The 20942-nt window shown below is 42.6% G+C and overlaps 1 protein-coding gene across 2 annotated transcripts in view; it reads right to left on the minus strand.

The window, feature by feature from the left end:
* CACNA2D3 (calcium voltage-gated channel auxiliary subunit alpha2delta 3) overlaps nt 1-20942 on the minus strand; it is an 809032-nt gene that overhangs the window by 150867 nt on the left and 637223 nt on the right. For both annotated transcript variants that reach the window (XR_004971472.1, XM_036331880.1), the window contains 3 exons: nt 18043-18138; nt 16413-16534; nt 13748-13828 (listed from right to left, as the gene is read on the minus strand). Coding sequence is in view for 1 of the 2 variants with exons in the window: in XM_036331880.1 (XP_036187773.1) it covers nt 13748-13828; nt 16413-16534; nt 18043-18138 (299 nt within the window). In the remaining variant the exon portion in view is untranslated. The remainder of the gene's footprint in view (nt 1-13747; nt 13829-16412; nt 16535-18042; nt 18139-20942) is intronic.

Below are 20942 nucleotides of genomic sequence, written 5' to 3' on the forward strand. Positions count from 1 at the left end.
GCTGATAAGTAGTGCTTCCCATTGAAATCTTCATGAACACACAGAAGAAAAGTTGTGGTGTCACCTGAAATTAGAAATACTGGTCAATGATATCCAAGTCCCCAGGAGGAATGCCCACTATGCAAAGCACAGATGTGACCTTCCGACAGATGAGTGGGATGTAAAGGAAGAGAGTAATAGTGTAAAGTCCTCATCCTTTATGCTGCTATTCCTTCCTCTGAGACATGGCTTCAAAACCAGAGGGAGACCATTCCTCCTACATGTAGAGCATGGAAGGACATTTAACTGCCACCACACCTGCCACCAAGATTTTGCTGTCTTCATCCACTAGAGATTCATGTCTCTACAATGTAGCATGTAATCATATGAAAAAAAGAAGAGAGGATAATAAGATACATACAAACTAGGGACTATAGTTTTTATCTACATTGCTTACAAGGAATGAAAACTACAGACTACTTTGGTTTATCTGGGTTAAATAGTCAGACCACCAAGCAACAAGTGACGGCACCCCTTAACAATCCTGCAATTCCACACTAAATGGAAGACTTGTAGACACTGGGCATTTGTCTAGGGCAGTGATGGCGAACCTTTTGAGCTCGGCGTGTCAGCATTTTGAAAAACCCTAACTTAACTCTGGTGCCATGTCACATATAGGAATTTTTTGATATTTGCAACCATAGTAAAACAAACATTTATATTTTTAATATTTATTTTATATATTTAAATGCCATTTAACAAAGAAAAATCAACCAAAAAAAATGAGTTTGCATGTCACCTCTGACATGCGTATCATAGGTTCGCCATCACTGGCCTAGTGGCTGTGTATATCAATTAGCCTTCCATCTGAGTCTCCAAGGAGGGCTCTAAAGCCAACAAGAAGGACTCTTGAGGGAAAGCCATTTACCCTGTTCATTGGCAAACACCCATATTTTAATGATGGTTAAAATTAAGATACTTAAGGTACTGAAGTATACTAAAAGATACTTAAGAAAAAATAAAGGAAGAAAGGCAACATTGCCTTTAACATTCAGAAGAAACATCAAAGATCTATTTTAAAGTATATTACAATGCAAATTTTAAAGTGTCTGGTTGGATTTGGTGTACATTATACTTACTCACATTCTATTGACAAAATCATGTCATATGGCTAAGTTCAGAGGTGATGAGGCACAGAGCATACAGCTCAAGAAGATACTGCAAGGGATGGGGCAATGGACAAGTATATGCGACCCCCTACAGGCAATGAAGGGATAAATAATTTCAGACAACCATAAAATAATAATAAATAATAAAATAACGATGAATAATGATAGTAAATAATGCACATATATTTTACAAAAATAAATAAGTGATAAATGATTAACATATACCACAGTCATCGTCAGAGGTACGAAAGAAACCCTGCAACATATTGAATTAGTGATGCAGAAATACTAGTACATACTGTGGAATACTCACTCCCAGAATACAGAAGAAAAGAAAGAGATGAAAACAATAGATGATAGAAACGAAGGGGTAATCATAAAGAACCAACATATGGATAACTGGTTTTCTCAATAAGCAGATTAGAACATGTGTAACAGAAGGAAAAAAAAAATTATAAAGGTATTTTCATGAGCTAAAGAAAAACTCAAGTTACATAGATCAATAAAAGCTTCACAAAAGAAAGGCTAATGAAAAAATATTAAAAGTTAGTCTAGGTCAGTGGTTCTCAACCTTCCTAATGCCATGACACTTTAATACAGTTCCTCATGTTGTGGTGACCCCCAATTTCATTGTTACAAATTGAACATAATTAAAGCATCGTGATTATTCACAAAAACAGTATGTAATTATATATGTGTTTTCCGATGGTCTTAGGCGACCTCTGTGAAAGGGTCGCTCGACCCCCAGGTTGAGAACCGCTGGTCTAGGTTATTGTGTGGCACTTGTAAGTCTCAATCAGCCCAAATCAGACAAAAAGAAATAAATGAACCAAATAGATTCCGGTAAAATTTTCAAATTTAAAGAACAAATTAAAAACTCTAAAACCTAGGAACTAAACTAATAGAAACAAAACAGGCACCAAACTGAGACTGCAATTCTCAGATATGCAAGGGCTCAGGAAGCACAATATCTACATATTGCTTTTGAAGAAAAATAAATCAAGATATACTTTAATAAATCAAGGAACAAATTATAGAAATCAAGAGGAAATGGTAGAGGAGGAAGAGAATGAGAAGAACTTAAAAATGTGGAAGTCATGCCATTAACATGCCAGGGATGATCACAAAAATCCGTTCAAGTCAGAGTGAAGTCTCAATGGCTTTGCTTTTTGGCTACCAAACAATGCAAAGTCAATACTTTAACAAATTTCAGATCACCTGTTGCAAACCAGGCAATTTTTTAGTACCAGTGATGAAGAAGAGAACACAAAATATAAAGTGTATTCCCCATGGAACTTAGCATCTTGCAGAGGAAGAACTTGAAGAAATTAAAAATATATCAGATGGTGAAAAAGCAGGTGTGAGGAGCAGTGAGTTCTGGAGATATGTGAAAGGAAAGGTTTCTACTTTATTTATGGAGAAAAATATTTGAGCAGAGACCTAGGGAAAATGATGAAGCTAGTGATGAAGATATCTAGAGGAAAATTGTCCCAGGGAGAAGGCATAGCAGGCGCAAAGGCCCTGAGATAGAAGCAAGCTCAGTGTGTTGGAAAAGCTATGGCTGCGGTTGAATGGACAAAGGCAGGAGTGGAAGGAGCTGAGGGTAGAGATGACATTCAGTGATTCCCATTTCCTGGTATCCATGCCCTGGTTTAATCACCTCTCCTTTTTTTTTTTTCTTTTGCCAAAGAAATATAAATGAAGTGATTTGTGTCATTTCAGGATAGAAGCATTTAATTGCTTGAATAAGGAGCCTGGAATATTGAGTTAACATCTATAGGTATAGGATAACTACCTCTGAGAGTCACCTATACCTGCAAGTGTGCTTTTTGAAAGCAAGAGATAAGTTATCGTTATATTAAGTTGCAGATTTTAGCGATCTTTGTTACTGCATGCTAAGGTATTCCATCATGATCTAGTGAACATGAGGGAAAAATGCCTCTACTAATAAAATTTTTTTCATGGTCCATTTCATCAATAAGTATTTTGTTATCAAAATTAAAATAAAATACCTTTATTGCAAGTGAATCTATAATTGATCCAGTATATTATAATCTTCGAATTATCTGTGATTCTTCAATCTTGATACTCACATTTTAAGATTTTCTAAGTTCCATTGATGTAAAAAATGGATAGCAGAAAAACTGGAAAACAAAGTTTATGGTTCTAATTCTTGTTCTTTAAGTTGCTAATAGATATTTTGGGGCAAGAGATTTATCATCTATGTGTCTCTGTTTCTATTTTTTTTTTAAATGCAAGTTAAGCTGTGATATCTTAAAACGGAATATGGCAAACATGAGAGGATATTACTTCCAAGATTATATCACAAAATATTCTGGCTTCCATCTTGCTCACACTCTCTTGTTTGCTCTGATGGAAGTCAACTAACACACTGTGAACTGCCCTGTGGAGATATCCATGTGGCAGAGCAGTAAGGGAGACCTCTGGCCAACAACAGCGAGGAACTAAGACCCTCAGTCTAACAACCCAGGAGGAACTGAATCCTGCTGATGATCTCATGAGTGAAGGTGGAAGCATTTCCTCTGCTTGTTAAGCCTTCAGATGAGACCACAGCCCCCAGCAACACTTCTATTGCAACCTTCGTGAGAGACCCTGAGCTGCAGGACACAGCTTCCCTGACCTCATGCCTCACCTAGATTCCTGACTCACAAAAACTGTAAGACAGCAAGTGTTTGTGGTTGTCAGGTTCTAAATTGTTGAAACAATTTGTTTGACAGCAACAATTAACTAATACATGGACCATTGTGAGGATTTTGGCTTTTAACTCTGGGTAAATTGGGAAGTCAATAGAGTTTTGAACACAGGAGTGACATGATATTATGTATCTTTTAATACATTAGCCGCAGCAATTGTATTAAAAGATAGATAATGAAGAATAGACTTAGGGGGCCAGAGGTGGAAGAAAGAAGGGGAACAAGTTGGAAAGCCACTGAAACAATTCAAGGGAGAGATAAGGGTGAAGTAGTCCAGCAGGGTAGTATGAGAGGTACCTAGAAATGGTCAGATTCTGCACAAAATTGGAAGAAAGAAACATTGGGATTTACAGATTGGTTGTGGGTAGGAGCAAAAGGGAAGAGTCAAGAATGACTTTAAGACACTGATGTGAACAAAGAGTAAAACACTGAAAATGAAATTTTGGGGACAATTATGGATTTAAACACTGACTAAGTAATAGGTAATTAGAAATTATTATTTTAGGTGTGGTAATGGTATTGCTATATTAAAACACAAAGAAGTTCTTATCCTTTAAATATGTATACTGGAATATTTATGGATGAATGGTTTAATGACCAAGATTTGATTTAAACTAATATGGATGGTGTGGAAGTATATTGGGGTTTGAATGGCACAATGGCCATAAGATTGATAGCTCCTGGAACTGGGTAAAGACATATGGAGTTTCTTTTTATGTTTCTGTCTACTTTTGAACATATTCAATGTTACCCAAATAAATGTTAAAAAATGACTCCAAGGTCTGTGGACTTATGAATGACTAGATTAATAGAATTACCTAGATCAGCAAGACTGCTGAGGAAGAGCAGAGGTGAGGGAATAACTGGAACTGGGACTTCAGCTTGGACTCTATTGCATTTTTTTAAAATATATTTTATTGATTTTTCACAGAGAGGAAAGTAGAGGGATAGAGAGTTGGAAACATCAATCAGCTGCCTCCTGCACACCCCCTACTGGGGATGTGCCCACAACCAAGATACATGCCCTTAGCCGGAATCGAACCTGGGACCTTTCAGTCCGCAGGCCGAGGCTCCATCCACTGAGCAAACCGGTTAGGGCAGACTCTATTGCATTAGATGGGCCTATCTGAGAAGGAGTGAAGCTGTTGAGTAGTCAAAAAGAGTCAAATGAGAGAGCTCTGGCTTGTCTTTTAAATGCCCCGAATGGGCCCTCAAGCATTAACAATTAGGGAGATGAGTGGAACCAGCAAAGGAGACCTAGTAGCGGTAAGCAGCCAGGTAGGCAATACCTCAAGGAGAACATGGCCAACATGGACAAGAGCTGCCGACAGACCAAGAAAAACAAACATATGAAGTTCAGTTTGGATTTGGTTATGTGGAAGCTATTGCTACCCTTGATGAGAAATGTTTCACTGTGGATGAAACCTGATTGGAGCGGGTTCCAGAGAGAATGGGAGACAGGAAGGGGGAAAGGCATTTTGCATAAAAGAGTGACAAAAACATAAAACAAATAAACTAACATACTAGTAATAAAAATAATTTTGGCTTAAAAACCTGGATATATCAGCAAAACATCTGGAAGATGGAGGAAGAAGGCCAATAACGTTAAAGCATATAAAATGACCATGCACTACCTTTTCATTCTGAAATTTCTTTTCATTTTCAAAAACAACTGTACACTCCAATCTGTCTGAGCCTGGTCACATTTAATTTGACCTTGAAGTAGAAATGACATGCAGACACTGATCCTGACCTCATGCAGATCATTTCACCCAGAGGAGAACCCAGGGGTTCTCGGTGAACGCACACTTTGGGAGGCCATGGGAATAGAAAGGCTCTGATCAGCTATCCCTCTTCCAGCACAGACTGGCCAGAGCATTTCTGTGAGCAAGAGAATCTATGCACAGACTGTCAAGCTTTTAAGCTCCTGGTGCAGACTCTGCTCACGCTGTCCCTCCTTCCCAGGAGGGACATGCACGCCAGCTCACTTATCCTTTATGGCCTTTCACTTAGCATGAGTCACATATATTCCAGTTGTAACCGAGATCAAAATCCCAACAAGGTCACTAGGAGATTTGCCTGGATAGAGGCAGCTAAATCAGCCCCCAAATCTCTCATGAGCCAGGTTAGAAAAAAAATGAAAATCCCAGAAGCTGTTTTCCACTAAAGCATGTGAGGGCATTTCCAATGCTCTACCAAGCATTATGCTGATTACACTGTTCAGAGGTTTATAAACTGGAGCGGAGATTAAGTAAATCACGGTCTTGACTGACAATGAGAGCATATATTTTTAGAAAGCTCAGGATCTTAGATTGGGATTTCTGTGTAACCACACATACAAAACAGTAGGCAGGCACCACTGATGGACAGCATCTGATACATGAAGCTCTGTCTTCAACATCTACTTATACGGCCTCTGATTAAAACATCCACTTCACTTTGTAAGAGAAGAAGATGGTGAAAGAAGCGAACACGTCAGCGTTTTATGTTTTTATGGACTGTTATGTATTTTCATCTAAAGCAGGGCTGGCAAACTCTTTGCTGTAAAGGGCCAGGTACTAAATATTTTTGGCTTTGAAATCCACACAGTCTCTATCCAACTACCCAGCTCTGCCATTTCAGCAAGAAGGTGTCTATAGACAATGTAGACATGACTTTCTTTCAATAAAATGTTATTTACAAAATCAACTCACCATTATTGAGCACTCAACGAGGAGCATTTACCAAGTACTTCATATGTACAAAAATTTTATTTATATAATGATCATTTATATCTCTCAATAGGAACTGCAGGGGCTCCCTAAATCCAGACCAAATCTGAATGTAAGAAATATCCCATTATTGGTTAATAATGAAACAAATATCCACCTTTAATACCAGGATGTTAGAAATCCAAACAAAGCACAATTAACCTCATTTTTCAAACTTGAACTCAAGCCCAGAACAAGAGGGAGCAATGGCCCTGTGGTCACTGCTAAATCCTTGTTTCCCAGTGGTTTTAATGTTCAAATCTCACCATGACCTCAAGGAGAGGGGTCTTAACTTACCCATACAGAATGCACAAGGCAGGTATGAGGAACTGTTACCCTAAAATTTTGCTGCTGATTTTTCGGGGAAGGGCTTGCTGGGGCTTTGACTCACGATTATAAAAGGATGGTGACTCTTGGGAGTGAGTGCCCTGGAGAGGTTGCACGGAGGATCTAGTTTCTCAGAACTCTGGACTATTTCTATTCCTGGAGCAGTAATCCTCACCGTGCTCCTGTCACTGGCTACGGTGGTGTGCAGAGCAGCAGATCTACATGGTCAACTGGAACTCAAATTCTAGCTGCAGACTTGTAATACAGCATAATCGGGAGCTGCATCGCTCATCCAGGTCTATGAAGATTGCTGTTGTCAGTCCTACTGGCTTAGACCTCCTTGTGCCCCTGCATTGCACCCATTCGTTAGCCTAATAAAACAAATGCCAAATACATAGAAACCCCATCTCATAGTTGACATTTAGAGCAAAGATTTGCCTTGTGTTCCCCACCTACCCAGGTCACCTGCAACCTGCCCATCAGTCCTGCTGTTAGATCCTAGTAAGTAGTCCCCAAACCTGAGAGACTCATTTGTATCTCAGAGTACCCACCTGGAACACAGACACAACATGTTTGAAGGATCTTGTTTAAGATTCTTGGAGAAGACCTAGCCAGTTTGGCTCATTGGATAGAGCGTCAGCCTGGGGACTGAAGAATCCCGGGTTCCATTCCGGTCAAGGGCATGTACCTTGGTTGCAGGCACATCCCCAGTAGGGGGTGTGCAGGAGGCAGCTGATCGATGCTTCTCTCTCATCGATGTTTCTAACTCTCTATCCCTCTCCCTTCCTCTCTGTAAAAAATCAATAAAACATATTTTAAAAAAAAGATTCTTAGAGAAGTCTGTTGCCTTTGCCTGGAATGCTCTTCCCACAGATCTTTGCATAAAGGCTGCATCTCATCATTCAGGACTCTGCTCATGTCATTTCCTTATAGATGCCTTCCCTGAGCCCCTACCCATAATCTGGAGGGACATTGTCTCTGCCACACACCCAGACACGGGTATGCGTGAATGTGAGCTTGTATCCTGCCTTTGCTACTGCTGACCACACTTCATCTCTTTACCCTGATCTGTTTTCTATAGAGCATTTACCATTACCGGAAATCCCCTTTCTCTCCTTCCTCCATTCATGCAATATTTATCCATATCCCACACAAATGGAAGCTCTCCTTTGGCAGCCCTGGGTCTCGCTCAGTGTTGCAGCACTTGGGTGGCATAGTTCTTGGGACAGCTGTCACTCCAGCCTCTGGAAATGGGATGGCAATAGTGCCCTCTCATTGTATAACCAACAGCCCCCCCCATATTCCACAGTGTTCCCTGGGGTGCTTGTCCATAGGTGTATCCCCAACACTAGGTTCACAGTAGGTGCTAGATGTATAGTTACTGAATGACTGAATTACAAAATGAAGACATGAAACAAGATCTTTCTGTAAATGAGCCTATAAAGGAAACCACTGAATATGAAGGAAAGAATTGGAGTTGGCCTGTCCATCTATACAGCATTTCTCAATCTTGCACCTACTGACACTTTGGATGAGACACTTCTGTGTTGTGGGGGGCTGTCCTGTGCCTTGTAGGATGTTCAGCAGCGATTCATGACCTCTACCCACTGGATGCCAGTCGCTTCCTTCCTAACCAGTTGGAACAATCGAAAATGTGTCTAGATGTTGTCAAATGCCTCCTGCAGGCAAAGTTGCCCCTGGTTGAGAACTACTGGTTTCATCGGTAAGTATTCATTTCTGCCAAGACCAAAGACTCCCTTTGCTCAGATCTAACAAAGTAGAGGTTTATCCATGCAGACTGGACATGTGATCCTGACGTACTAATTAACTTGTATATACCAAATACGTAAAACCCCACCAAAGAAATGGTGTCAAGCTGAATGTTTGCCTATACCATTTTGCCAGTATTATTCATCCAGTGCTAAAGAAGGGTCCATATTAAATAGTACAGTCAATTTAAATAAGTCATAGCTGACAATAGCTAATTGCCAGTGATGATAATCAATCTCTGTCCTGTTTAGCTGGTTAAAATAGAATCTTTTGTCCTATCACCAAGCATTTCTCTTTATCACACTGCCTAGAATTATGCAAATGAGACCACATAACTCACTTTTTCAAATGTCCCCCAATGAATGAATTAGTATATCTAATGTGGTCTGTATTCCTTGCAAAGGAACAGACTGGCAGGTCAGGAGCACCACCCTCACTCCATTGAATTTTACACTTAAACCAGGTAAAGAGGTGGCATGCAAATTACATCTCAATAAATCTGTTTTTAAAATTTTCAGTAAAAAAACGAATGCTTCTAATACTGTAATATCTTTCTGTTGCTAATGAGATAAGCTGTCTCAAGCATCATGTTTTATGTTTGGACCTCAGAAAGGACATCTGCTAACGCAGAGGTAACTACTGGGTTAACACAAATTGCCATTAGCAGGGGTCCTCAAACATTTTAAACAGGAGGCCAGTTCACTGTCCCTCAGACCGTTGGAGGGCCGGACTATAGTTTAAAAAACAACCTATGAACAAATTCCTATGCACACTGCACATATCTTATTTTTAAGTAAAAAACCAAAACGGAACAAATACAATATTTATATTTGCATGTGGCCCGCGGGCCGTAGCTTGAGGACCCCTGGGCCCATTAGGATGGGACAATAAACAGTTTTTTTTATTCCTTGAAATACCCAGGTTGGTCTGTATCATATCACCATGATGAGGATTGATGTTTTGACTGCTGAGTGCCTTTCTTAGTTATTATGACTTGAGTTCCATAAATTACCCAGATAATGGTATTAACTCTCCACTCTCAATTGAAAGACTGGGACCCAGTGACTAATAGTCCTGGGCTCTGCTCCATTGGCTGGAGAGTAAATGTCACAAGCTTATGTGCCTACATACAGCAGGTAAAAATGAGTTCCCTCTTCCTGAGTCATTTGTTCAGCCAATGTTCTGACAAATCCACCACACATGAGCCCTTGTACTCAGCACTGTGAGTTACAAGATGATGGGGTCAGTCCTTACGTTTGGAGAGTTTACAATTTGTTTAAGAAATCAAACTGGAACATTTTAAAAAGAGATTGCAGATTTTGATATGTTAAAATTTGATATGTTAAAATTGTAAAGCAACTGCAAATAATTATACATTTATTAACTATTATTTTAAAAATCCAGCAATCTGAACTTCCTAACAAAGACTAAGTTTGGGTATGTTGCATTTGTCAGAAGAAAGATCTAGAAGGAAAATAGCGAGGTCAGACAAGCACTCAGGAAGGGGAGGCAGTTCCCTGCACAGTCACTCCTTCCAACCTGGCTCAGTTCTCAAACACCCCCCACCCCCACCCCGCCCTCTACCCCACACATTTCCTTTTTTCTCCAGGCCATTTCCATCTGAGCATGGAGGAAGCAGAGCCTATGACTGTTAGTCACTAGGGCCCAGTCTCTCCATTGAGAGTGAAGTGGAGAATTAACACCATTATCTAGGTAATTTATGGAACTCAAATCATAATAACTAAGAGCAGAACAGTTGCTACAAGCTCAATTCATTTTATAGACTTCCTACCAAGGATTGGTCTGCTATACTTCAAGTACCATTGGGTTATGCTCGGAGGGCCACATGATGAAAAGAACAAAGTCTTTGACCTCTACGACCTTCTGGATCATTGGTTAGCTTTTCAATTCATTTGCCCTGTGTAGACATGGCTTAAAAAGATAATGTATTTTCGTCTCTGGGGCAAAGAAGGGTATGTCATTTACGGGGCCTGGTTATTATTCATTTATATCTAGAGTGCCTGGTAAAAGCAAGAATTCCAAAAATATTTATTGAATAAATCAATGAAGCAATAGATATGCTGTATAGATAAAAATGGGTTACCCCAAATCCTTGCATTTTTATACATCTTCATAGTCAGGTATTTTCTTGTTTAGTTTCTCATTTTATCCCCAAGTCAACCCAGAGTAAGGTGAGCAAGGTAATGATCTCGATCTTATTTTAGGTTGAACTTCAGAGACCCAAGACCACACATTCAGCAAGTTATAGAGTGAATGGCAAACCCATGTGTACCTTATAGGAATTATAAGCTCTATCCAGCTTATAATCATTCAGGAACAACAGAAAAATGGGTTAGGGGCCTGACACACACCAACGGTTCCTGGGCCAGAGAGACTTGGTAGGTCAAAGCGAAAGTCCAACCACGTCTCCCTTTGCAGTGGGAAAGCAATTAAGAGAATTCAGCATGCTAGTGGCAGCTGGGGAGCTGGCAGATTCCTCAAGAGAAGGACTGTAAGCAATGTCATAGGCCAAGAAGATGGATGGGGCCCATTTATGCACCGGGGCTGACATATAAATGGAATCCTGCCCGGTTTGACTGCCCTTTCTTCAAAGATGTCATTGACAGATGAGTATCTAAATGTTTTTGTTTAAAAATGAAAACAAGGAAAAAAAGAAAAAAGAGAATAAAACAAAACAAAACAAGAATCTCTTTCTACTCCAAATAGACACATGTAGCCGGCGTGCATGAGAATGCCCAATGGGGCATGGGAGCCATGCAGGCCTTTCAAAGGAGTCCTTGATAATTATTTGCAAAATTGTTCACCTTTCTTTTCAGATAAATTTCAATTTAAGGCAAGGGTTTCATTGAAACCCCAGATGACTGCCAGTTGGCTGTATCCCATCTGCTGGTGGGGGACAAGCCTGCTCACAGATGCCATGCTCACCTGCCAAAACAAGGCTTCTTCCCCAATTAAAACAGCCCCTTTTATTTTTAGAGTGGTAAACAATGTCTACTTAATTTGAGGAAAACACGCAGAAGAAAGTTACGGAACCTAATCACGCAGTGACATGATGGGTGAGTCAGAGTCCGTGAAACTTGGGGGAGTGCTGGAGGGGCCACTCTGCCTGTGGAGACAGAAAAAGGTCCTTCCGAGGTCATTGCCTTCATGGTGCTGCCTCCATGGCAGCCTTCAAGATCAAACCGAGCAAATCTGTTTTATCTTATGTTTACCAAACATACTATAAGAAGGAAGATTAATAATCACCAGTTTTAAAAGGTAAGAACTAAATACAGTTCCTCAGATAACCTTGTGTCTTTATCTTGTTCTGGAATTATCTTCTGAAAATGGGGACACTTATCTTTTGCTCAGTTGACACTTACCAAGTAGCAATAAGCAGGAGGACGTCTTTTCCACCCACTCAAGGTGGGCCAACCCTGCCTGTGGTCTCTGGCCAGATGTATATCTCAACAGCAGATCAGCAAACCCTCTGGAGAAGTCACGTTCTTCTCCAGACTGGATGTGCAATGCCCTGGCTGAGTCCATTTCATCCTTACTCAGCCAAACAGACATTTATGAAATGCAAGATATTTAGAAACTTTTGGGCATCGTTTACAACTTGGCAGAAGTGGCTTGGATGGGCACAGTCACCTTAGGGTCAACACAGAGCATTCCTCGTGATGACTGAGTGAGAAACCCAGGAAATGATTTTAAAAAGAAATTTCAGACAGATAGACAACAGACAACCTAGGTCAGACCATGCCGACAGGTGTATGTGGCACCAGCTGCGGGAGATAACGCACCCTAGCTGGCTGGGTCAGCCTGGAGGTTGGCAAGTCTGACCTGCTTTAAGCACAAATAAATCTTGCTGAGTTAAAATAATGATCCTATCTCTTACTTTCCTCAAGGAACATGAGACACTAAGTGACAAATTTTGGACAGCAGCTGTGAATCCTCAGAGTCCTTATCTCCTGGCTGATTAGTTGCAGGTCTGCCTCATTTAAGACGAGCTACAGGTCAGATACATAAGACTGTCTTCCTTGCTATGCCCAATAACCCACAAACATCCGGGCAACTGTCCCCAAATCTTTCAATGCCTGCTAATATAATTATGATGCACAGGCTAAGTGGGAAATACAGTGGGGGGAGAAAACCCAGTGTTTCCCAGCCAAAGAACAACCACTTCAAACATGCCTGCTCTATTTGCAGTCCTTCCCACAAACCTTTGGGAAGACACAGAAGTTGATGTTCAAAGTCACCCTCCATACAAACTATTGACTCCCTTCGGTAAATCTAGCCAATGTCAGGATGATGCTTAGAAGCTCTCACCCATCCATCAACCGGTGGATTCAACAATGATTTATTAAAAATAGATGATGTGCCATTTTTCTCAGCAGCTGTCCTCCCAGGAGGGCTTGTGGCAGTTTCTGGCTGTTTAGGCCAGACACCAGTGACAGCCCCCAGCCAGCCACAGATACCTACTGACACTCCTGAGAGTGAGAGAGATGGGGAAAGCCAGAGACAGGTTTTTGTGTGTGTGTGTTTTCTTTTAACAATTTAAGACTCTCAATCATAAAATGGTCTGGCTTTCTCAAACCTGGCACCTGCAGATACATTTAACTCTAATTCCTCCAGGGGATTAAGGTGATGAAAATCTCAGGCTCGCTGGAAAAGGGCACATTTCGGCTTGTATTTGCCTAAAACAAACCTGTAATCTCCTCGTATGCCCACTGTGATCCTAAGGATGTGGAAGTGGGAAAGGCGTTCACTCTAAATGCACATGCCACCTACTGCCGGGAAAGCTTCCGCACAGCCCAGCGATGTCTTGGAGTTTATGATTACAAGTCCTGTGTTCACATCAAATATAACCAGCTGTCAGAGCCCTGGGTTGGAGGAGATGACACCAGGCTGAAAGGGGAGTGATTTAAAATTGTTTTTCCTTTGAAAACCAACTTTCCGGTACTCAGAAGTAGTTGAGTGGCCAGATAAGTGGATGCTGCACTTGCTTTATATTCATTCATTGAAATCCACTGCTTACCTGCCACCACGGGGGATTTCCGCTCATCCAGAAGCTGGATGGAGGTACTCGCTGTCACCACATTGCTTTTGTTGACTGTTCCTACAAGAAGAAAAAACAGAAATAGAGGGAGTTAGAGTGCACATGTTAAGAAAGTCATCATACTGGCTCACAGTCACCGATTCTGCAGATGGTGCTGGGGCTGGCGTCCCAGAGCCCAGAGCTGGCCTGCTCCCTGCACAGGTGCTGGGCAGCCAGTCCGCCCCACAGGAGGCATCAACACCGAGTGAGTCCTGACCACCTGCACTGGGAGCATCCAGCCTCTTCCCACCAGGATGACTGACCACCGTGGCGGGGCCACCTTTCCTCTAATTTGTGGTTATGAATTGCAGCATTTACTTGCATCGGTAATCACATTCATACTGTGTTTCTGAATATGGCCAGGAAGAGCTGCATGAGATGGAGTGTTAAAATTATTTTTTGAGTTGAGGACTTCAGGTCTGATTTATTGGTTGCAACTTGACTGACTTATAACATTCTAACTTTAAGTCCACTTTTTCTGAGCAAAACCATTCTAAACAGGGATAGAGCTGGAATACAATCCTGACTCCAAACTCTTCTGACTGTGGTAACAGTAGTAAGGCATCACTATGAAGAGATCTCCAATCACTCACAATGGTTCAATGCCCATGGAGTGAAAGATGCTGAGCCTACAGTCCTAGCCAGTTCCCGCCGCACAAAAGGTGTGCAATGAATGGGAGCCAAATGGAATCAACTGCCTTGGGAAAGAGGGAGAAGGCAGACCTGCACTTGAACAGCCCTGTGGCCGAAGCAATGGAGAACTTTGCCTGGCCCCAGTCTCAGCTGGAATGAGAACCAGTTTCCCCCGCCCCGCCCCCCCCCCCCCCCCCCCCCCCCGGTGTCTGCAGGTCCTCAGCACACAGTCAGAAAGCGAGAGGAGCTCCCCAGCAACGCTGGTGGTGCTGAACATTTTCCCAAGTCTAAAGGGGCCACTTAATCTCCGAAGATATTATGTCATCCAGAACTTTACCAGGAAAAAGGTAAATCCCATTTGCATTTATGAATTCATTGAAAGTTCAGTGAAAACCCCACTTGCCAAAAGCCTTAATTAATCAGAATTCTTTGTAGGAATAATAACCGAGCAAACTGAAATGAGAGGCTTGCTCTCTCTCTCTCTCTCTCTCTCTCTCTCTCTCTCTCTCTCTCACACACACACACACACACACACACACACACACACACTCTCTTTCGGGGGATGCTCACAGCTCCTCTCTGTCCAGCTTTGGGCAAAAGCTACTTTGTCACAAAGAATAACTTCGAGATTCCAGTTCAGATGATCTAGGAAGCTAAATTCTGTTTTTTCTTGATAGGACCATAAAAAAGGAAGTTTTACAAGACTGCACGATAAACGGAGACAGTATTGGGAGGTGTGCAGCAGAATGAGAGCATCCACGGTTTTAGTTGATATTTTCAGCAATAAAGTGTGGTGCTGATAACAAAAAGAGAGAGCTCTAGTCATCTGGAAGCTTATGGTTAAGAACACACATGTGCATGGGTGTGGCTAACACAGGCCTGTCAGCAAAGGAGCCCAGACTCCAAGAATCTCAGTTCAAATGGAACCTAAAGGATAATCGTGTTGCGTATCCCACTCAGCAAGGGAGTTTCTATATAAAATTTCTCACATTTTCTTAAATGTCTTCATTAATGAGGGACCCTCTTTTTAATGAGTCAGTCCATTCAACTAATTATTAGACAACTCCTGTCAACATGACTTATGAAGGTTTCGAGAGAACTTTTTCTGAGGGGTTTTCATTCGTGGAAATGATGGGCTTTGACATGAAGCATTGCAGAGCCTCCACTGGGGCTGAGTTAGGCACACTTGTATGAGGTTCATACAGAGGCCCTGATCTAAAACATAAGTACCGACTGAATGTCCAGAAACGTCCAAGTTCACGGAGCCGGCTCACATTCATCTCTGACGTTTCTACGATGCACAGAGCCTCGCACTCACACTACTGCACGTGTGAGACAAGAACACGCCAAGGACAATTGAAGAGATTTCTAGATTGGCTTGCTTCTAAGCTGGTTGAAATAAGACAGTGTGCAGTCCTTTTTTGGTAACCTTGTCTTTTTTTTTATTGCATCATTAAATCTTAGGACTGGAAAAATCATTGGCTCCATGCCCCGCAATGGCCACTGCAGCCTCTGTCAGGAGGGTTGAGGCTATACTAAGTCTGCATCCTTACTCCTGCATGTGCACTAAAATTGGTGCCCTTCTCCTGGGGAACATGGGCCTCCAGAGTGATGTGACTTGCTGAAGGTTTTGACAAAGGATGCTATGCCTGCCCGAACATCTCAAAGTAGGGCCATGACTGCATTACACAAAATCTACTGAGAAGTTTGCATTCAAATTCCACATGGTACAAAATTACAACCCTGCTTTTGAAACCTGGTTAAGCAAAAACAAAACAAAACAAAACAAAAAAACGCTTCATTTTTATTTTATTTTATTTTATTTTGGGCTGTTGCACATATAGAACAAGTCACTGCTTCAACACTGGGCTGACAGCGTTGGCTCCCAAGGCTGAACTTGGCTCTGCTCAGCATTCAGGCCGATCCCCCCTACTCTGCAGGCAACGCCCAGGCCTCCCACGAGGACACCCACCTGTGCTGAAGGGGATGGAGTAGACGAAGCTTCCCGGAATCTGCTCGGCAGCTCTTCGGTACCAGAGAGGGAAATGGTCTGCATTGAAGATGTTCTCCTTGTCTCCAGCTTTCAGAAAGTCCCTGGAAATGGGAAGGAGTAAGAAGAGCATGACCACTCAGCAAGGAGAAGCCGGACACGGGTGCAACCCAACAGCCTTCGTTGAATAAGAACAGGGTTGGCCACTGAGAACAGAACTCATAATTGGAGGCATTTCTAGCTTCCCAAAGCAGCTTCAGTCTATAATTTTTTTGGCCTTCACAATAACTCAGAGAGATCATTACCCCCATTTTTCATATGCACAGAGTGAAGGGAATGAGTGAGACAGCTGGCTGCTCATCCCAGCAGTCCCGAGCTCGTGTGGTCGTCTTTCAACTGTCGCGATAGCAGAGGTAACAGACTGTCAAGGTGCCACATTTGGTGGCTGTTATTTTCTTGATCCTTTGTTTTCATCTCAAAACAAACATCAGCCTTCCTCTCTGAGCATTGGACAGTCTACCCCTTTGCCTCTCTGGGTCCTAAAGGGTGTATATCTGGACACTTCTACTTCTTCCTAGGAGCTTGCCCTCTGCAAAAACACTGTTCAAGGGTAAAGAGCGAAAGAGGGTTTGGAAAAAAATCAAGTCACAACTATAGTCCACTTCCTAAGTGACAAACTTGAGATGCTGGGGACGAGAGTCCTTGAATAGGAATTAGCAGCAGGTCCACAAAACGTCTACAAATTGATGGACCTGCCACACAGCAGACTTGGTTTCATGAGGTCATCGGCGGGGTGAGGTTCTCCGGGAACCTCTGAACTCCCACATGTGCACTTTGCAAACTTTCTGAATCACAGGCTCTGTTTGCCTCTGGCCTAATAAGGTCTCTTGCTTCAGAGAAAAGAAATGGAGCAAACTTATTAATGGGCTCAGGAATGCCATCCCAGGTCCACACCAGCTCTGGACTCACACCAGTTTGAAGAGGTAAGGGCCCGTGGCTCTCTGGAGACACAGGACTGAGCAGCGATGTTAGGGAATCTGGGTCCAGGGTTCAGCAAGCCCTACACACTGTCCACTTGGGTCTCTTTGGAAGCACAAGGAAACATGGTCCAACCGAGTGACACCAGCCTGCCTACTGCTGGCGTGGGGCTCAGTGCAGACACACCGAGGTCTCTCAAAACGCACACAAATAGGCACTGATTCCTGGACAGACAGGGACGGACAGGAATTCCTCTGCAGAGCTGCGTGCGGAACAGTTGAACTCCCCGAAGCCACTTGTCGGGGATGAGCGGTCCTCCCTCTGGCTGCCCCCCAGCAGCCGCACCGCATCCAGAGTTCCTAAATGACTCACCAGGTGGGAGAGGACGCCAGGATGGCGGACAGAAGCCAAGAAGCCTGAGGAACAAAGGGTTATGGAAGGGCCCGGGCAGGTGAACACACACGCTGGGGCCCCCATGGTGGAACAGAGAAGAAAAGTATCAATAGGCCTGGGGTGGCCTGAATTTCACTTCAACCAGTGGTGGGATCAAGAAATTAAATAAGCTTCCTTTTGAACTTCCTGCCTCAGTTTCTCTCTGGGCCCCACAGAGGACTCCCCGCCACCCCCCACTTACTGATTGGTGAGCTGCTCAGCCCCAACAAACAGGTTGATCCTGGAGAGGCCGGTGCGAGTGCCAAGGAAGGCGACCTCCACGCCCTTGTCAGAATTCCTGAAACAGAGCAGCAGGGGTCAGGGGTCCTTCCGGACGGTAAGCAGATAATTGCCTTTGCATTTAAGACTTGTGGAACCTTTTATGAACTAGCACTTTCATAACCTGAAATTGGAAAAGAAATTCTAGAAACGCACACACATACCAGCACAGGATGCAAACCCTAATCACTTATAAAAGTTGTCATCCTAATTCTTGCAAGAAATCTAAGAACTCCATGACAACAAAAGCGCCATGAGAAAACGCATCCCCAAAGCTAAATAAGGACACCTTCACCTCAGGTTCCTGGGTGCAAGTTCAGAGACAGCGGGCCCAGAATGGGAGCAACTCTAAAGAGAGGAAGCAAGTCCTGAAAGCGAGCTTTCAGCACTGATGCTACAAAGTCTGTTTTTGGTCCTGAGACCACTAGTGGGATCTGTCATTAGCAAAAATAAGCAAGTGAGGCCCTGAACCAAACCTGCAGCATCCCACAGCCTGGAAATGTCTAGGACTTGAATTCAACACCAACTGGGGGCACCAGCTTGTAACTGCTACCGGAGCAGGGGCCTTCTCCTCACCTCCAGCACCACAGAGATGAGTAAAGAAATGGCTTCTTCAAACAGCCCTGCACATGCCATTCATAGGAACTTGAAGAATGGCCTTAACAAGAGAAGTCATTTGAAAAGTCACTGAACATTTATTTTTCAGCTTTAAGTTTATTTTTATGTTTGAACAAGTTCTCTAGGATACTTGCAATGCATACTCCTTTTTTAAAAATTATATTTTATTAATTTTTTTAAAGAGAGGAAGGGAGAGGGATAGGGAGTTAGAAACGTCGATGAGAGTGAAGCATCAATAAGCTGCCTCCTGCACACCCCCTACTGGGGATGTGCTTGCAACCAAGGTATATGCCCTTGCCCTGAATCGAACCTGGGGCCCTTCAGTCCCCAAGCTAATGCTCTATCCACTGAGCCAAACCGGCTAGGGCAATGCATGCTCCTTTAAAAAAATCAAATGGTTTTCTCAACCAAGGCATACTTCTATTTTCAATAACAGTATAAGGAGAATACTGATTATTGAATTTATTTCCCTACCCTAGATACTAGTAACAATTGGATTGGAAGCCTTATCCATGTCATCTGCATTATATGATCATTTGGTTACCTGCTCTTCGATGGTAGCCAAAGTGGTCAATTCTACCTTTAAGTATTTAAGGGGTGAATAAAAACCAACACAATGCATTTGTTTCTGCTTGTAGCCAATACGGAATTGGAGAGCCAGGCTGCCCAATCAGTTACAGATGTGGAGTGCTAAGCAAGCTACCATTTTGGAAATCTTTAGCATGTGTTAGGAGTGAATCAGCAGCCTCTGCACAGGATTTTGAGTTTCAGGGAAGCCTAAAGAAACATTTCCACATCCACTAGAGCAGCGGTTCTCAACCTGTGGATTGCGACCCCTTTGGCGGTCGAACAACCCTTTCACAGGGGTCGCCTAAGACCATCCTGCATATCAGATATTTACATTACAATTCATAACAGTAGCAAAATTACAGTTATGAAGTAGCAACGAAAATAATTTTATGGTTGGGGGGTCACCACAACATGAGGAACTGTATTAAAGGGCCAGAAGGTTGAGAACCACTGCCCTAGAGAATGCAATCCCAGGAAGGGCTTTGACTCTCTCCTAACGTTTCTGGGAATAACCCATGTAGGTAATCATTCCAAAAACGCCCGAATCTAATGAGAATGGCCATCTTCCTTTGTGCCTTCAGGCTCATGGAAAAAATCAGCTACCCCACATCTCCACATAGGAGACTTTTAGTCAGTGCAATCTTAAAATGTCTAGGAATGAACTCTGGCCGATCCAGTCACAAATCTGATCTGCGTTGTTTCCTGTCCTGGGAAGCGGCACTGAGTTACTCATATCATAAACCTGAGAACTATCCTTGGCAGTTCAGCTGCCCTCCCCTCAGGTGCCGGGGGTCTGACTTCCGAAGCATGACACCTGGACACCTCTTCTCTCTATGCCACCTGCCACCTGCCACTGCCCGGAGTGGCAAATCCCGGGAATGCTGTAGGAGCCTCTATTGTTCTTACTCCATCACCATTCACTCTCCACACAGCAGTAAAGGGATCTTTAAAAGCACAAATCGAATCATGTCCTTATTAAAACCCTTCAATGATTTTCCAATACTCTGAGGATAAAATGCAAACCTTTAACTTGACTCCCAAGGTCCTGAACCACCTGAACCCTCTGCAGCCTCATCTCCAGGTGTGTTCCCACTGACCTATTGGCCTTCTTTAAATTCCTCAAATGCGTCAAGTGCTTTCTTACCTCGGGGCCTTTGTAAATGCGGTGCTAATTCCCTTGAATGCTCCCCAACTCTTGAGCTAGTGCCTGCGCAGAAAAACCTTTCCTGTCTTCCATCTTTACTCCATTTTTTAGTTCAACAGTTATCACAATTCTTAATAATACAGCACAATATATACCACTGGTGTTATGATGACAAGGACTGTGTTTAATGGCATGACCTCCATTCACTAGCACCTAGCCTCATCCCTGACATATAACACATAGTCATCAATATTTGATGAATGAATGAATGAATGGAAATGAGAGCAGAATGAATAATGGACAGGATAGAAGAGAAAATATAGAAGGAAAGACAAAAGAAAGGAAGAAAAAAAAAGAAAGAGCAGAAAAGGAGAGAGAACTGGATAATGTATGATGTGAAGATATAAAAAGAAATTGTTTTCTTCTTATTTAAATCTTTAAACACCTACTTAAAATAGTAGCAGTGATAATAATAATAATAATAATAATAA

Source organism: Myotis myotis, unplaced genomic scaffold (genome assembly GCF_014108235.1).
Source record: "Myotis myotis isolate mMyoMyo1 unplaced genomic scaffold, mMyoMyo1.p scaffold_m19_p_13, whole genome shotgun sequence".
Classification (NCBI taxonomy): Eukaryota; Metazoa; Chordata; class Mammalia; order Chiroptera; family Vespertilionidae; genus Myotis; species Myotis myotis.